The sequence below is a fragment of the Elgaria multicarinata genome, chromosome 12 (assembly GCF_023053635.1).
Source record: "Elgaria multicarinata webbii isolate HBS135686 ecotype San Diego chromosome 12, rElgMul1.1.pri, whole genome shotgun sequence".
Lineage (NCBI taxonomy): Eukaryota > Metazoa > Chordata > Lepidosauria > Squamata > Anguidae > Elgaria > Elgaria multicarinata.
Genome location: NC_086182.1, coordinates 30549544 through 30564196, shown reverse-complemented (window position 1 = coordinate 30564196; position 14653 = coordinate 30549544). Strand labels below are relative to the sequence as shown.

The 14653-nt window shown below is 48.3% G+C and overlaps 1 protein-coding gene across 1 annotated transcript in view; it reads right to left on the bottom strand.

Moving 5' to 3' along the window:
* Positions 1 to 3029: 3029 nt before the first annotated feature.
* The window catches only part of ZBTB16 (zinc finger and BTB domain containing 16), a 210598-nt gene continuing 198974 nt past the window's right edge, over positions 3030 to 14653 (bottom strand). Inside the window, exon 7 of the mRNA XM_063139533.1 lies at positions 3030 to 9529. Coding sequence (XP_062995603.1) covers positions 9300 to 9529 — 230 coding nt within the window. The 3' untranslated portion in view covers positions 3030 to 9299. The remainder of the gene's footprint in view (positions 9530 to 14653) is intronic.

The following is a 14653-nucleotide window of genomic DNA, read 5'->3' as shown; positions in this document are numbered from 1 at the left end:
AATGCCAGCCCCACCTGGCTTTCCTTCTGCAGCCGAGTGGCCATGCTGGGGCTGGGGGACAGCTGAGCCTATCTCTAAATATAGGGCTTTAAACATCCACAAAGCTTCTTGAGGCTGGCATTGTCAGGGTCTCCTTTCTATCCATTAGATCATATCTGGGTCAAAGAGCACACGAGGAGGGGAACGCGCCCCCTGCCACACAATGCCTATTCAAAGTCGGCCTCTATTCACTTGTGCCTTCTCCCCCCACGGCCAGGAGCACGTGACCCCCCCTCCCCGCCCCCAGCCTAAGCCCTTACCTTTTGATGTCTCTTTGCAGAAAGCTGCAATTAAATGTTGTTTTCAAGGCGATGCTCTAAAGTAAGCGTCGAACAGGGAGCAAGGAACGCAGCCGCAAATCTGGCCAACGTGCCAGGAGAGCAGGGAGAAGAGAAACCCAAAGGGATCCTGGATTGTGTCCAGAGATTTGAAGGGATTTGTTTATGCTGGCATTTGTTTAGCAAAGGAAGTGGCGTACGGAGACTGGAGAGGTTCTCCGACGTGTGGGACAACGTGCCCCGTCCTGCGCATGTTTACTTGGAAGCCAGTCCAGCAATTAAATGGCGGGGGTTGGCAGAGCATCCTCAACTATTGCTTCTCATCTTTTTCTTTTTAGAAAGCTACCAGGGGACACGATCGGGATAAAATTGTGAGGCATTCCATAATATGGCTTGTAGATTTCAGTATGGGCCCATATATTCTCTTGTGATTCGAGCACTCAGTTAAATGGGACTTCGGATGCATAGGATGGCATCCAAAGAGAAGCTCAAAGGAGAACACTCCTAGAACTGGAACACGGCTGGTCTGGAGAGGATGAGGCTTCTCCGTTTGCCTATCCTCCAACTCTTCACATAGACTCCTCATTGCATCTTCTGGAGCATCAGTGTCTAGTTCCTGCTGGTTCTCCTTTAGGAAAGTAATTTTGTTCCTGTTGATCGTTCACAAGGCTGAGGTGTTGAAGGGCAGCCTCCCCCACCACACCCTGGCTTGGGTGTTTTACCGCAGGTATTAATGCATCAGAGACCACAGGGACTTTTATCATTCAAATGCTATTAAGGTAAGTATCTCTCTTCATAGAAGATACTTTTTTTTTAAAGGGCACACCTCTTTAAAATCAAAGCATTGGTTACTCACTACTGATGTAATGAGAATTCCATTTTTGCTCACAAAACATGTGAGCATGTCCCATTTGAAACTCTGAATGTGAGCGTGAGAATGTGTCTGCCCAAAATACCCCCAAATTGTTCCTGATTCCCAGTTTAATTTCAGCAAATTTCCTAATTTGTGCAAATTTCCTCAGTAGACTGAACCACTCATGCTTTAGTCCAGTGGTTCTCAACCTTTTTTGCTCCATTCCCCCCTTTCACCATTGTTCAGACTATAATTCCCCCCTTCCCAAGATAGTCTAACTTAAAAGGTGCATTCCAAATAATATGCAGATAATATTGGAAATCTTTTATTTTTTTCTATATTAGTCCCATTTAAAGGGGCAACGCATGGCCCCCTTTACATTCTCAGCTCCCATGCTTTGCGTTGCCCCTTTAAATGGGAAGCTTGAAACTTCTAGGATTGCGAGGGAGGGAGGGAAAACAGAGCAAAGGCCTGGCTTTTGCAGACGACAGGACACTTTTCTGGGACGTTTTTAATAACATGTGTAGGAAGACATAATCTACAGGACATCATACTTTGCTGAATAGTGGTCCCATTTCCTTCCCTCCTTGTTGAGAACCCATGCTTTAGTCTATGGAGGAAATTTGCACAAATTTGGAGAGATTTGCGCAAATACCCTATTCAAACGTCGATCGATTAGCGCAAATTTTCCATTTGTGTGGAGTGTGCAATGTTTGCAAACGGAAACAGGAACTGGACTCAAGACAATAGGTGAGATGCTGTTTGGAGAATTCCAGGGCTCTCACACATTGCTCATTTGCCCATCCCTGTTACTGTCTGTGGTTGAAACTGGAGATTGCTGACATTTACCAGTGAGTGTTGACAATCCCTCCACTAGATGATGGTCTCCACTAGGGATGTGCTCCGCTTCTAATCGGACCGGCGAATTAGAAGCGGAGCGGGGTGCTTCGCCTCCCCTTAAGGCAGAGGCGAAGAGGATTGGGGGGCCGGCGGAGCATGGCGAAGAGGATCGAGGTGAAGGCGGATCCTTTGCCTCGATCCGGAGCTCTGCCGGAAAGGTAAGTGGGGTTTACCGGGCCCTGCCGCTGTCGCCCATGCAGCGACAGCGGCAGGGCCCGGTAACCCCCCCTCCTCTCCCTTAACTGCGTCCGTCCACGGTCCCTCGGCTTCTTCAATTGAGCCCGCGGTTCAACCAGGAAGTCTAGGCCGCACTTGCAGCCCAGACTTCCTGGTTGAACCGCGGGCTCAATTGAAGAAGCCGACGGACCGCGGACGGAGGCAGGTAAGGCCCCCCTCCCCCTTGGTCCCTTACCGGGCTCTGCTGCCGTTGCCGCACAGGCGGCGATGGTGGCAGGGCCCGGTAACCCCCCCGCCCTCCTCTCCCAGCCTTACCTGGCACCACTCCCCTCCACTGCGGAGCTCCGATTCGAAGCCGGAGCTCCGCGGCGAAGAGGAGCGGAGTATGGGCGGAGCGGCGTGGAGCGAAGCGGGCTGATCCGAAATTTTTGGATCGGCCCGTGGGGCAGAGCGGGGGGTCCGTGCACACCCTTAGTCTCCACCCATCGGTGGAGCAGACTGTGGCATCCATTTCTGTTTTGGTGGAGCAGGATACATTTACATCTAGTTTTGGAGTAAAACGAGAAGAGCTCACTCATTCTGACATGCATCTGTCTCCCCACCCTTCCCACACAACCTGTTCCATCCCTCTCATCGACAACCTCCAATCTCAGGTGCTGTCATTGCAAGGAGTTCTTGACACAAAGCATGTTGATTCATCGCCCACGACTGAGTCCTCTCTCTCAGCAACAAAATGCCAAAAGTGAAAGAAAGCAACCAGGCAACAGGCGTCAACGACTGAATTAACTTTATTGTGTTTTTTTTTCTAACTGCAGATTCAAGGTATACAACTGAACATTGCTATTTTCCTTATGAGACTTATAAATAAAAATACAAAAAATGTCCACTACAAAAAAATCTACTGTTAGTAGGATGTAAAAAATATTCTCTTTGCTATAGAAGGCACAAACTTCACTTAGTGACAAATGGAGAGAAAAAAACCTGCAGCAGTAATTTCTTTTTTTTTTAAACCTTTTCTCTTTTTTTTCCTCGCCAGAAACACTGAAGGTTTACAAAGAAACGCACCTGTGCTCTACACAGAACAGATGCAGAGGTGGAGAACGTCAACTAGTAAGGGACATCACAACTTTTTCAGGGGTGGGTGGGAGGAGGACAAATCTGATTTATGGTGTGTGTGTGTGTGTGTGTGTGTGTGTGTGATCTTTAAGCTAACTGCATCTGTGACTCTAGAGAAACACATTAACAGGACTCACAAGCAGCACGGCAAAGAAAAACAGAAAAGTCTTTTGTACAGGAAAAGAAATACATCATGAAGAATCTAAAAACAAAATAAAAACAAAATGTAACCCCAAAAAAATAAAAAAAAATGGGCACCTTCTAAAGTTAGGCTAACAGGAGGTGCTGAGGTAGACTGAGCCAGGACAGCAATTAAAAACACTATTTATTTTTTTAATACGAAGCAATCAAACTGGCACTTGTGCTGTCACAACGTTAAAGAGACAAGCAAAAACAAACAAATGAACCAAAAATAATAATAATAAGCTTTAAATTTGCTTGGTCCAGAAGGACAAAATTGGTCCTCAGTGCTATAATATATATAGATATATATATATATTTATTTATATGAACATAAACGTCATGGAGACTTAGCATGGCTTCTTAGCCTCAAAAGATCATGCATACTTCAACACTATGTAAAACAGATACTAAGACACACACCGAAATTGGCACCCGAGGGCTGAAGGATGTCATGGTAGCAGGTGAGCAAATGTTTAGGTGCGAGGTTCTGGGCCCAAGGAAATCTCAGATTATCTCCTCTCATTCCACAGCCCTGTCTTGTGAGGGTGGGCTGAGATTGAGCGAAGTAACCTTTTAGCGCAACAGAACAGCGCACATGAGAAGGGACAGGCTGGAAGGTGTAAGTAGCAGAATAACTGCGCGGCAATTGGAGTGAAAACAAACAGAAACGTTGGCTGACAACCTTTCCCCTTGACAAAGTTCTGGTCTCGATTAGCGCAACTGAGCAAGTTCCGTCCTGCTTGAACATTCCACAACTACAGCCACAACAACAACAACAACAACAGGCATTTTGAATTGGGGGAATCAGAACGAATCCTTTCAAAATTATCGAATCATTTAGTGTACCATGACATCCCTTAGCTAGGAAGTCCAACCCTTTTCCCCAAGGTACCAAATAATTGAGTAGGCATTGCAGCATTTTCTTCCTCTTTTAAATGTGGAAACACACACACACACACACACACACACACACACACTCACACACACACACCTTTTTCAAGCAAAAAGGTAAAACAAGCCATTTTCCAAAGTTGCGTAGAGGATTGTACTAAATCAGCGCCTGTCTTGCTTCCCATCACAAAGCAGCAAAAAAGAAAGAAAGTTACATTTCTCTCACACACAGAAACGCTTGAAACACACACTTGCATGTGTATGTATACAACACATCTTAATGCTTTCAGTTTCTGAAGTTTATTCCCAAAGCAACAATCACAGACAGCCAGGGATATATACTTGCAAGGGGATTCTGTAGGCAGAAAACCAAAGTTGTACGTGGACAAGCCAGAGCTGCGAATCTGCAGGCAGACAATGTTTGAGTAGAAATCTGTAAGGCATTTGTAACTCAGTACCATAAACAGGGCTCAAAATGGTGGCTTAAAATGGACATTATTCATGTGGCAAGTGGAACAAAGTGAACAGGCGCCTCCTCAGACTGCATCCTTAAAAATTGACAGAACGCTACATTGGGAGAAAGTATTTCCTCCCTAAATTAAAATCTGGTTTGTGCAATCCCAACTTTTAGGGCAAACCAATCTTGCCCTCCTTTGAATCCAACGTGTTCACCACGAGGCCAATAGTCAAACACAACTTCACCCATGTTATAACAACATTCATGATGTGGCAGGATTGGATTTCTCTCCCCTCTCCCCCACCCGGCCCAAACAACATTGTAACTCAGAGGGGAAATGGTGTCTTCTTGAAGTCCCACCAGGTGTGGGAATGACGCACAACTCTGCAGTGATGGTTCCACATTTAGAGTTCACTCCCCAAAAGCTACGAGTGTCCACTGCCCAACCTCAAGCCTGCATTCCTGGACGTGGGAAGGCTCACACCGGTTGACCAGTAGGTCAAATGCATTTTCCCAAATGTGCTTTGGAAGCTGCAATTATACCTTGATTTAGTACCAGGCAATGTGGCACACACTGGATTACAACAATACTGCATGATTATTTAATACTAGGTCCCGCACGCACACACTCACACACTCACATACTGATTCCTGTTCACATTACAAAAGGGAAGGGGTACGACATCCTGCTGAAAACAGACACAGGGACTAACAAATATTACAAAAATATTACACTTTGCAAATAATTTATCAGTCCAACACTTTCAGCTGGGTGAGTGGTGAGTGGAGGGAATAGAAGGGAAAGGGCTCCTCAGATGAACGATCTTTTTCTTCTTCTTCTTCTTCTTCTTCTTCCCAAAAATAACGACAGCACCCCAACAATGTTGGGAGCACATATACATGACCTTACGGCCATCTCTGGCAAATGTGACATTGGTATGTTTACTGCATATTTCTCTTTCAAGGGTCTGCCTTAAATGACGTCATAATCTTTTTTCACATTATAAACAAAACTCTACTTAGCTATTCACATATTCAAGTTTAACTGTTCTTTTTCTCAACCCCCCATTACCAAATTGCTATTTTTTTCTCTCTAAACCGTCAATCTCTCAACTGATACAATGACATAATCTGCCCTCTCCATCCACCCTCCCCTTGCTCTACTCCCAGTTTAAGGCCTTCAGTATTTACCAACAGTTGAGAAAGCATCAGGACAGGGATGGGGGCAGGTTATAAGGGACAGCAGTACAGAGACCCTTTTATATTCCCTTTTCTTCCATCTACATAACACTTCCCTAACACTCCCCCCCATATATAAATGCAGCTAAATTACAAAATAAAATTTACATTTGCAAATATAAAGCATGAGATGAAAATTGAAATGGACACCACAAAGCAAAATACGAAACAAAAAAATCCAAAACCCCTTAACGAACAAAAAACACAAATATTGCAAAACTGTGCTTCTGTAACTGCAACCCCCCCCCCAAAAAAAACCCAAAACCAAAACCCCAACTTAAAAAGAGGTAGCTTTCAAGATAGTATGACCCGATTTCCATCGCACGGGTCATAAAAACAAAACACCAATTTTGGTAATCATAATAATAATAATAATGCACGATAAAAAACCAAACAAGATGGCTGACAGAGAAACCGGCGTCGACGGCGCTGTCGTGGCTGAGCTGCAACACTTTGGCGCTGCGTGCAAACGCTTTCTCCTCCTCCTCCGGACTTGCAGGACCGCCCTTTTGCCGATCCACCCCAAACGTATCCCCCGCCCCAAAAGCCAATGCAAACAAGCTCGTGAGGTCACAAAAAAACCGAGGTAATTTCAAGTACAATGTGCTAAATGCGGAAATCGTGAAACGTGAAATCAAATTAAGAAAGCAAAGACAAAGAACAGCCGCCCTTTCTTCGTCCGACTCCTTCGCAGACAGCAGGATCTGGGCGGGAGGCCTGGTGGGCAGCACATTTCAAAAGCCGTTCCTGGCGGGGGCGGGGAGGGGGGAGGCAGAGGGAGGAGGAAGCCCTGCCTCCCTATCGGGGCAAGTTCCGCCAAAGGCCAAGAGAGGAGGGGCAAGAAAGGATCCAGAGTGCGGACATGGTGTAAACGGAGGTGTGAGTTGGGAGGGAAAGAATGGCACACCGCGGAGTGTGGCAGCGCCCACGTCCTACGGAAACGTCTAAGTGGGAATGTCACCCTCTCCCACTAGGGTTGCTTGGTGCAGAATAACGGTAGCTGTCCCTCTAAGATGGTGGCAGGCAACCAGTGGGGCAGGATGTGCCCATGGATGGTTACCACTGGTTCACTTCGAGGGGACTAAAGTAAGTCCAGGCATCCCCTCACTACCGGACGAAAGAGGGAAGGAGAAACCCTAACAGAAGACACATATAGGGACTACACTGCCCTGCCTCCCCGTTGCTTACAGTCATTCTTTCCCCCTTCTCACAAGAGGCTGCAGGAGCTTCCAGCATTTGGCCTGATCCACCAGGCCAGGCTATCTAGTTGCCGACTACTGCAACAAGAATAGAAACAATGCAAGGCCGGCCGGCCACGTGCTGTCCTCACGGCTGCCCGAGGCAGACCACACTGGCCTCGCTGGCCCTGCGATTGCTTCTCATTCAGCCCGAGGAAGGATGAGCCACCCACATGTGCCAATGCCACCAACGTAGAAGGCTGCCCAGAGTGCTGCGGATTGCAACACAGCACAATTGCAATCCGGCAAGCCACGCAGTGCAACTGGGCACGGTCATCACCCATGGAAGGGGTGCAAACTCAACGCTCCAGTTGTTCCCATGACTCAGCAGCCAGGGAGCTGCCTCCCCTCCCCTCCCCTCCCAGGTTCTTGCGCTCACAAATACTGAGAATGGAGCTCCTGCTGACTGGAGCTTCCTCTTTCAGTTCCACAGAGGGTGCGTGGGGCTGGCTGCACATCCATAGAAGAATGCGCACACAGGCCTTGCGCCCCCATGGATGTCAGTGGGGAAGGGCTTGGAAGTGCGGAGCATCCTGTTTGCATTGGAGCCTCGGGCTTACCTGACCCTTGGACTGGGAGCACCCACGTCCACAAGCTGTGGGCTTCCCCACAAGCCTATTCTGTTTCACCTCTCAGCTGGGGCGAAGAGCTGAAAAGTCATTCCGATTTCACCCCCTCCTCGGAGAAGGCTGACCTCTCATATTAGCAAATGTGCAAAGTTATGCCGTTTCTAACAGGTTTCTCTCCCCCCAAATCCCTTTCCCACCCTCACGGAAAACAACAATAATAAAAATAATGCATAGAATGGTCTTTGGTCAGGAGAAAGGGGTATGGTCTAGAGGGAATGTCTACAGGTGAGTTGCGAGCTCTTGTAAACTCGGCTTGCCCTCGGGCGCGCTCTTCGGGCGAACGACTTTTCGCCTCCCTAGCGCAACCGGGGCGCGTAATTTCGGCCGAAACCAGGAACGGGGGAAGGGGGGTCTAAGGGGAAAAGCACAATGTTGAGAGGCAGGCACGCCAAAGCTTCTGCTGCCAGGGAGCCCAGCCCTCAGCTCCCCTAGGTTTGGCCCATACCAGCCCCAAACATTCTGCCCTCCCTACCCCACCACGAGCAGCTGCACCGTGCAGTCTAGGAAACGCACCCCAAGATCCTTTGTGGAGGACACCAAGACACAGCCCTCTGCATACAATCTGAAACTTTCAGCCCAGCTTCCTCTTGTGGCACTGCAAGATCTCCTAAGGCACACATCTCCAATCACACATAGCTTCATTGGTGTCCTGCTCTCTCCCAATGCTCCTCCGCCCCAAGAAACTGCCTGGATTGGGGAGTCGGCCGCCTGCCGAAAGGGCAGGGAACGAGGGCGAAGAGCGGTTCCCTCTGTGCTTTAAAATGAAGCCTGTTCCCTTTCCGCAAGGATCGTGGAGGCATTATCTGCATCTGAACGAGGGCAAAACATATCCGGGAGAGAATTCCTCAGTGTCCTCATAAGGTTTCAGCTCAGAGAGTGAACGAGGCCTCGGTGAATTCCGGCAACCCCACCGCTGAGCATCCAGGGGATTTGCTGAACCCCACCTAAGGCCCCGATGTGCATGGAGACATGGAGACATGGAGACGCGGAGGGGTAGCTTAACATGTGGCTAGGGCTGGATGCCAATAGATGTGTCTCCTCGTGGATTTTGGCCAGAGAACTCCCAGAAGGTTCCCTCCACCCTCGCTTATCCCCACTGCAATTGTGTGGGCTTTGCAAGTTGGAGGGAAGGTGACCAGCAAAGCCAAGTTGAATAGAAACAGAACAGAAGAAGAGAAGAAAAAAGAAAGAAAGCGAAGAGAAGCTGAGAGAAGAGAAGAGAAGCCAAAGACAATTCAGGGGGGTTGGTTTTGCCCAGTCCTTCCCGATTTCATCCCTCCATCCCTCCCCCTTGTCCCTTTAGACATAGCAAAGGTACAGGTAGGTCTTCTCTATCCTCCAGTCGGTGGGGATCTCCTCCGGTTTGTGGCCTTTCATGTGTTTCTGCATGGCGGAAAGACTTGGGCAGTATTCCAGGCAGATCGTGCACTGGTACGGGGAAGCTCCGTTGTGGGTCCTGAGATGCTTGATCATGGCCGAGTAGTCTCGGGACCGCTGGTGGCAGAGCTTGCATTCAAACGGTTTCTCACCTGCAGGAGCAAAGGAAGGGTCACTTGGTGCGGCCAGAGTTAGAAACAGACAGGCATCGTCCGATGCGCAAGAACTACTCCGCTCGTGCTCTTCGCTCCTCTGATGCCATGTTTCTCGCCTGCCCAAGGGCCTCTACTTCCCTTGCTCGGCTTCGTCCATTTTCTTCTGCTGCCCCCTTACGCCTGGAACGCTCTTCCAGAACATTTGAGAACTACAAGTTCAATCGCAGCTTTTTAAGCTCAACTAAAAACTTTTCTTTTTCCTAAAGCTTTTAAAACTTGATGTTGTGCGGACTTTATACTGTTAGTTTTACCCTACCTTGTGCCTGCTTACCCTACCCTGTGCCTGCTTACCCTACCCTGTGCCTGTTTACCCTACCCTGTGTCTGCTTACCCTACCCTGTGCCTGCTTACCCTACCCTGTGCCTGTTTACCCTACCCTGTGCCTGCTTACCCTACCCTGTGCCTGTTTACCCTACCCTGTGCCTGCTTACCCTACCCTGTGCCTGTTTACCCTACCCAGTGCCTGTTTACCCTACCCTGTGCCTGTTTGCATTCTCTTCCCCTCCTTATTGTTTTACTATGATTTTATTAGATTGTAAGCCTATGCGGCAGGGTCTTGCGATTTACTGTTTTACTCTGTACAGCACCATGTACATTGATGGTGCTATATAAATAAATAAATAATAATAATAATAATAATAATAATAATAATAATAATAATAGAGAGGGCTTTTTCTGTGGTGGCCCCCACAATTGTGGAACAATCTCCCTGACGAGGCCCGCCTGGCGCCAACATTGTTATCTTTTCGGCGCCAGGTCAAGGCTTTTCTCTTCTCCCAGGCATTTAGCAATATGGAATTAACATGGGTTTGTTTTTGTATGTTTCTGTGATTTTAAATTGTAGTATATTGTTTTTAAGTGTTTTTATTCTATGTAAACTGCCCAGAGAGCCTCGGCTATGGGGCAGTATACAAATGTAAATAATAATAATAATAATAATAATAATAATAATAATAATAATTGATGCTGTCACCATAAAAAGAACCAATGGCAGTAACCTAAAGCAGTGTCCCCCAACTTGGCACCCCCAAGATGTGGTGGTCTACAACTACCATCATCCCCCAGCCAGCATGGGAGTTGTAGTCCACCACATCTGGAGGGTGCTAAGTTGGGGAAGGGTGGCCTAAACACTTGGACAAGTTTCCCAACCCCATGAAAGGAAGTATTTGCTCTTGGCTGCAGACGTGTCTTTCAAAATCACATGTACGCAGATGTGTACGCCATTAGATATATTTATAATTTGTATTGTCGTGGCACAAGCTCTTTTGGAACATGAACCCTTGTACAGGGGTAGAGATGTAAGGAGGTTGTGTACACCATGGTCAAAAACCAAAATGGAAATACCATGTGATGGGTACTCAGAAGGCTGAATTTGCATAAATTAAATAAATTTGTGTCATGTATTTTGCATTAATTAATTATACTTTTATACCGCCCAATAGCTGAAGCTCTCTCGGCATTTCACATAGTTCTCTGCACCGTTTTGAATGTTTTATTCTGCATTTGCTAGTCACTGTGGTGGTAGCAGTGAACTATGTAGTGTACTGGAAAAACTTTGCTGCTGAAACCTTATCCCACCCCTTCCCCGGCATCTAAGGCCATAGCTAGACCTAAGGTTTATCCCTGGATCGTCCAGGGGTCAAACCTGTTCATCTAGGTGACACACAGGGGATCCAGTGCTCAGGCAGGGGCGAACCCTGGATTACTAGGTAGATTCACAGTTGGCTACAGAATCGGACTCAAAGAGTACTTATCAATGGAACCTTCTCAAACTGGGGAGAGGCAACGAGTGGGGTACCGCAGGGCTCAGTCCTGGGCCCAGTGCTCTTCAACATTTTTATTAATGATATGGACGAGGAGGTGCAGGGAACGCTTATCAAATTTGCAGATGACACAAAATTGGGTGGGATAGCTAATACCCTGGAAGACAGAAACAAACTTCAAAGTGATCTTGATAGGCTGGAGTGCTGGGCTGAAAACAACAGGATGAAATTTAATAGGGATAAATGCCAAGTTCTACATTTAGGGAATAGAAACCAAAGGCACAGTTACAAGATGGGGGATACTTGGCTCAGCAATACTACAAACGAGAGGGATCTTGGAATTGTTGTAGCTCGCAAGCTGAATAGGAGCCAACAGTGCGATATGGCTGCCAGAAAGGCAAATGCTATTTTGGGCTACATTAATAGAAGTATAGCTTCCAAATCACATGAGGTACTGGTTCCTCTCTATTCGGCCCTGGTTAGGCCTCATCTAGAGTATTGCATCCAGTTCTGGGCTCCACAATTCAAGAAGGACGCAGACAAGCTGGAGCGTGTTCAGAGGAGGGCAACCAGGATGATCAGGGGTCTGGAAACAAAGCCCTATGGAGAGAGACTGAAAGAACTGGGCATGTTTAGCCTGGAGAAGAGAAGATTGAGGGGAGACATGATAGCACTCTTCAAATACTTAAAAGGTTGTCACACAGAGGAGGGCCAGGATCTCTTCTTGATCCTCCCGGAGTGCAGGACACGGAATAACAGGCTCAAGTTAAAGGAAGCCAGATTCCAGCTGGACATCAGGAAAAACTTCCTGACTGTTAGAGCAGTACGACAATGGAATCAGTTACCTAGGGAGGTTGTGGGCTCTCCCACACTAGAGTCATTCAAGAGGCAGCTGGACAACCCTCTGTCAGGGATGCTTTAGGGTGGATTCCTGCATTGATCAGGGGGGTGGACTCGATGGCCTTGTAGGCCCCTTCCAACTCTGCTATTCTATGATTCTATGATTCTATGATCCTAGGATAAACCTTAGGTCTAGCTGCGGCCTGAGATTCCCACAAGCATTGCTCAACTTTTGAGCCATAAGGACTAGAAGTAAGCTGAGATCATTCCTGGGAACGATAGTGTGGCCACTCCCTCATTTCGAATCTTTCCTGCACTTCTGTGGAATCATGACGTACACAGAGCTCTGGGTAAATACAATCAAGATGATCCTGCACAGTTCCCCAAGTATTTTGTCTACTGGCGGTGGGCTTATTCTAGCCTCCCAAAGGGCTCTGGTCCATCACCTGCCTGGAGCGACCTTCCTGCAGAATTAGTTGGCTTCTCCTGGAGAATTATTTTTGATATCGTACACGGCAGCGGCGGTCGAAAGCCGGGGGAGGGGGGGTTTGTTTCGACGCAGTAATTAACTGCCTCGGTCTTCTCAATATTGATACCTGCTCTGCGCACAGACAGAGCGAATAATGAAGTAATGAACAGCAAAAGTGATCTAAATATTGATCCACTATTTACAATAGTTGCATGCTCCCGGTGCGCTTGGAGATTCTAGCTGCCAGCAAGAAACCTGGAATCCACAGGAGACAAACATCTTCTCTCTTCCAGTCCCTCCAAACCACGCCGCCGTTCCCAGCATGGGGAATCCCACCGATGGCGGTGACACATCCGGGTGACGAAATAAGGGGAATTGTCTTCGAGGGGTGCTTAGAGGGATGGCCTCCCCGTCTCTCAGACCAGAAGGCTCAAATGGGTTAGGCAGAGCAGCATTTTCCCAACTTCCTACCTTCATGGAACCCCCTTCTGCACTGAGTAGCTACAACAGAACCCACGAGTGTCTCCTGAGGTGACCCTGGGACTTACAAAGGGCTTTGAGACCTGTGCCTTGGGAACAGGCTAGGTCCTGGAGGGGGAAAGGGAATCCCACAACCAATATTGCTTGGGAAGATTAGACCCGGCCAGGGCTGGTAGTACCATAGAGGCCACTCAGGCAGCCGCCTAGAGCACCAAGCTAAGAGGGGCGCCGGGCACAGTGCAGCATTCACGCACCTTGGCTGTGAGCCGGCCCGGCCCAAGGATTCAGCTGGGCCTGGGCAGGCGAGATGGCGCCCCGCGCCTGCCCAGCCAAAGCAAAGCCAGGGACGCTGGGGTGGGGGTGGGGCGGCTCCACGTTTGGACTTCCGGAACGCGCCCGGAAAAGAGAGAGAGAGAGAGAGAGAGAGAGAGAATGTATGGGTGCATGGGGTCTTTGAGTGAATGCATGTGTTCATGCGTGTGTTTGTTTGGAGTGAGTGATGCTGAGTGTGTGTGTGTGTGTGTGTGCGCGTGAGTTGGGGGGGATGATTTGGAGGTGATATTCCTATTAAATAATGCATTTTTGACTCATAGATGTACCTTTCCAACTTGTTTGCTATAATTGGCATGACGAATTTCTTGCACTTTAAAATAAATTTAGCAGTTTCAAGTTTTGTGCTCCTTATTTTTTCCAGGAAACCTATGTTCTTAAAAATCAAAGTGGGCATTTTTTTTGGTGGTGGTGGGGGGTGAAAGTAGCTCACCTTGCCTAGGGCGCAAAATAGTCTGGCACCGGCCCTGGACCTGGAGGGCAAGCGGTCTTCCAAGGACTCTTGTCTGCTCGTTCCAATCTTTTCCTTGCTAAACCCTGGCCAACCTTTGGAGGAATGCAAGGGAACTGGTTCGGAAATTACAGGTCTAGGAAAGCATGGGGGGCAATATTGTGCTCCCTCGCAATCCACGTTTCAAAGAGCAGCAGTTCAGTTCCATTCTCCGGTGGTTGCTTGCTCCCTCCCACTACACCCAAATTTGTTAGGCTGGGGAGCAAGAGCAGCTTGGGTTGGCCATGGGCACCTCTCTCAGGAGTCTACTCCACGGCCTTAGCCCAGAGGTGCAGAAAGGGCAACTTTCCGTTCACAGAAGCTCTCGGGGGCCACATTCTAGTTTCAGGTGGGACTGAGGGCAAAAGAGGCGGGACCCAAGGTGACAGGGGAAGGACCAGAATACCAAAACCACCAGCATATTTTAGCTTAAAGCTCTTAATTTAATGGGGGATGCAAGATCCACCTGGTGACACAGGGAAGCGGTGGGTGCTGGCCCTCTGGGAAATGCTGGAGAGGCTGATTTGGCCTCCAGGCCTGCGGTCCAATATCCCTGCCTTAGACAGAAAGACTCCCAGCTTAGATCCTTTTCATTGGCGATGCCGGGGATTGAATCTGGGACCTTCTCCAGGCAAAGCACGTGCCGCACCGCTGAGCTACTGGAGCCACTCAAAGTGTCCACGAAGATC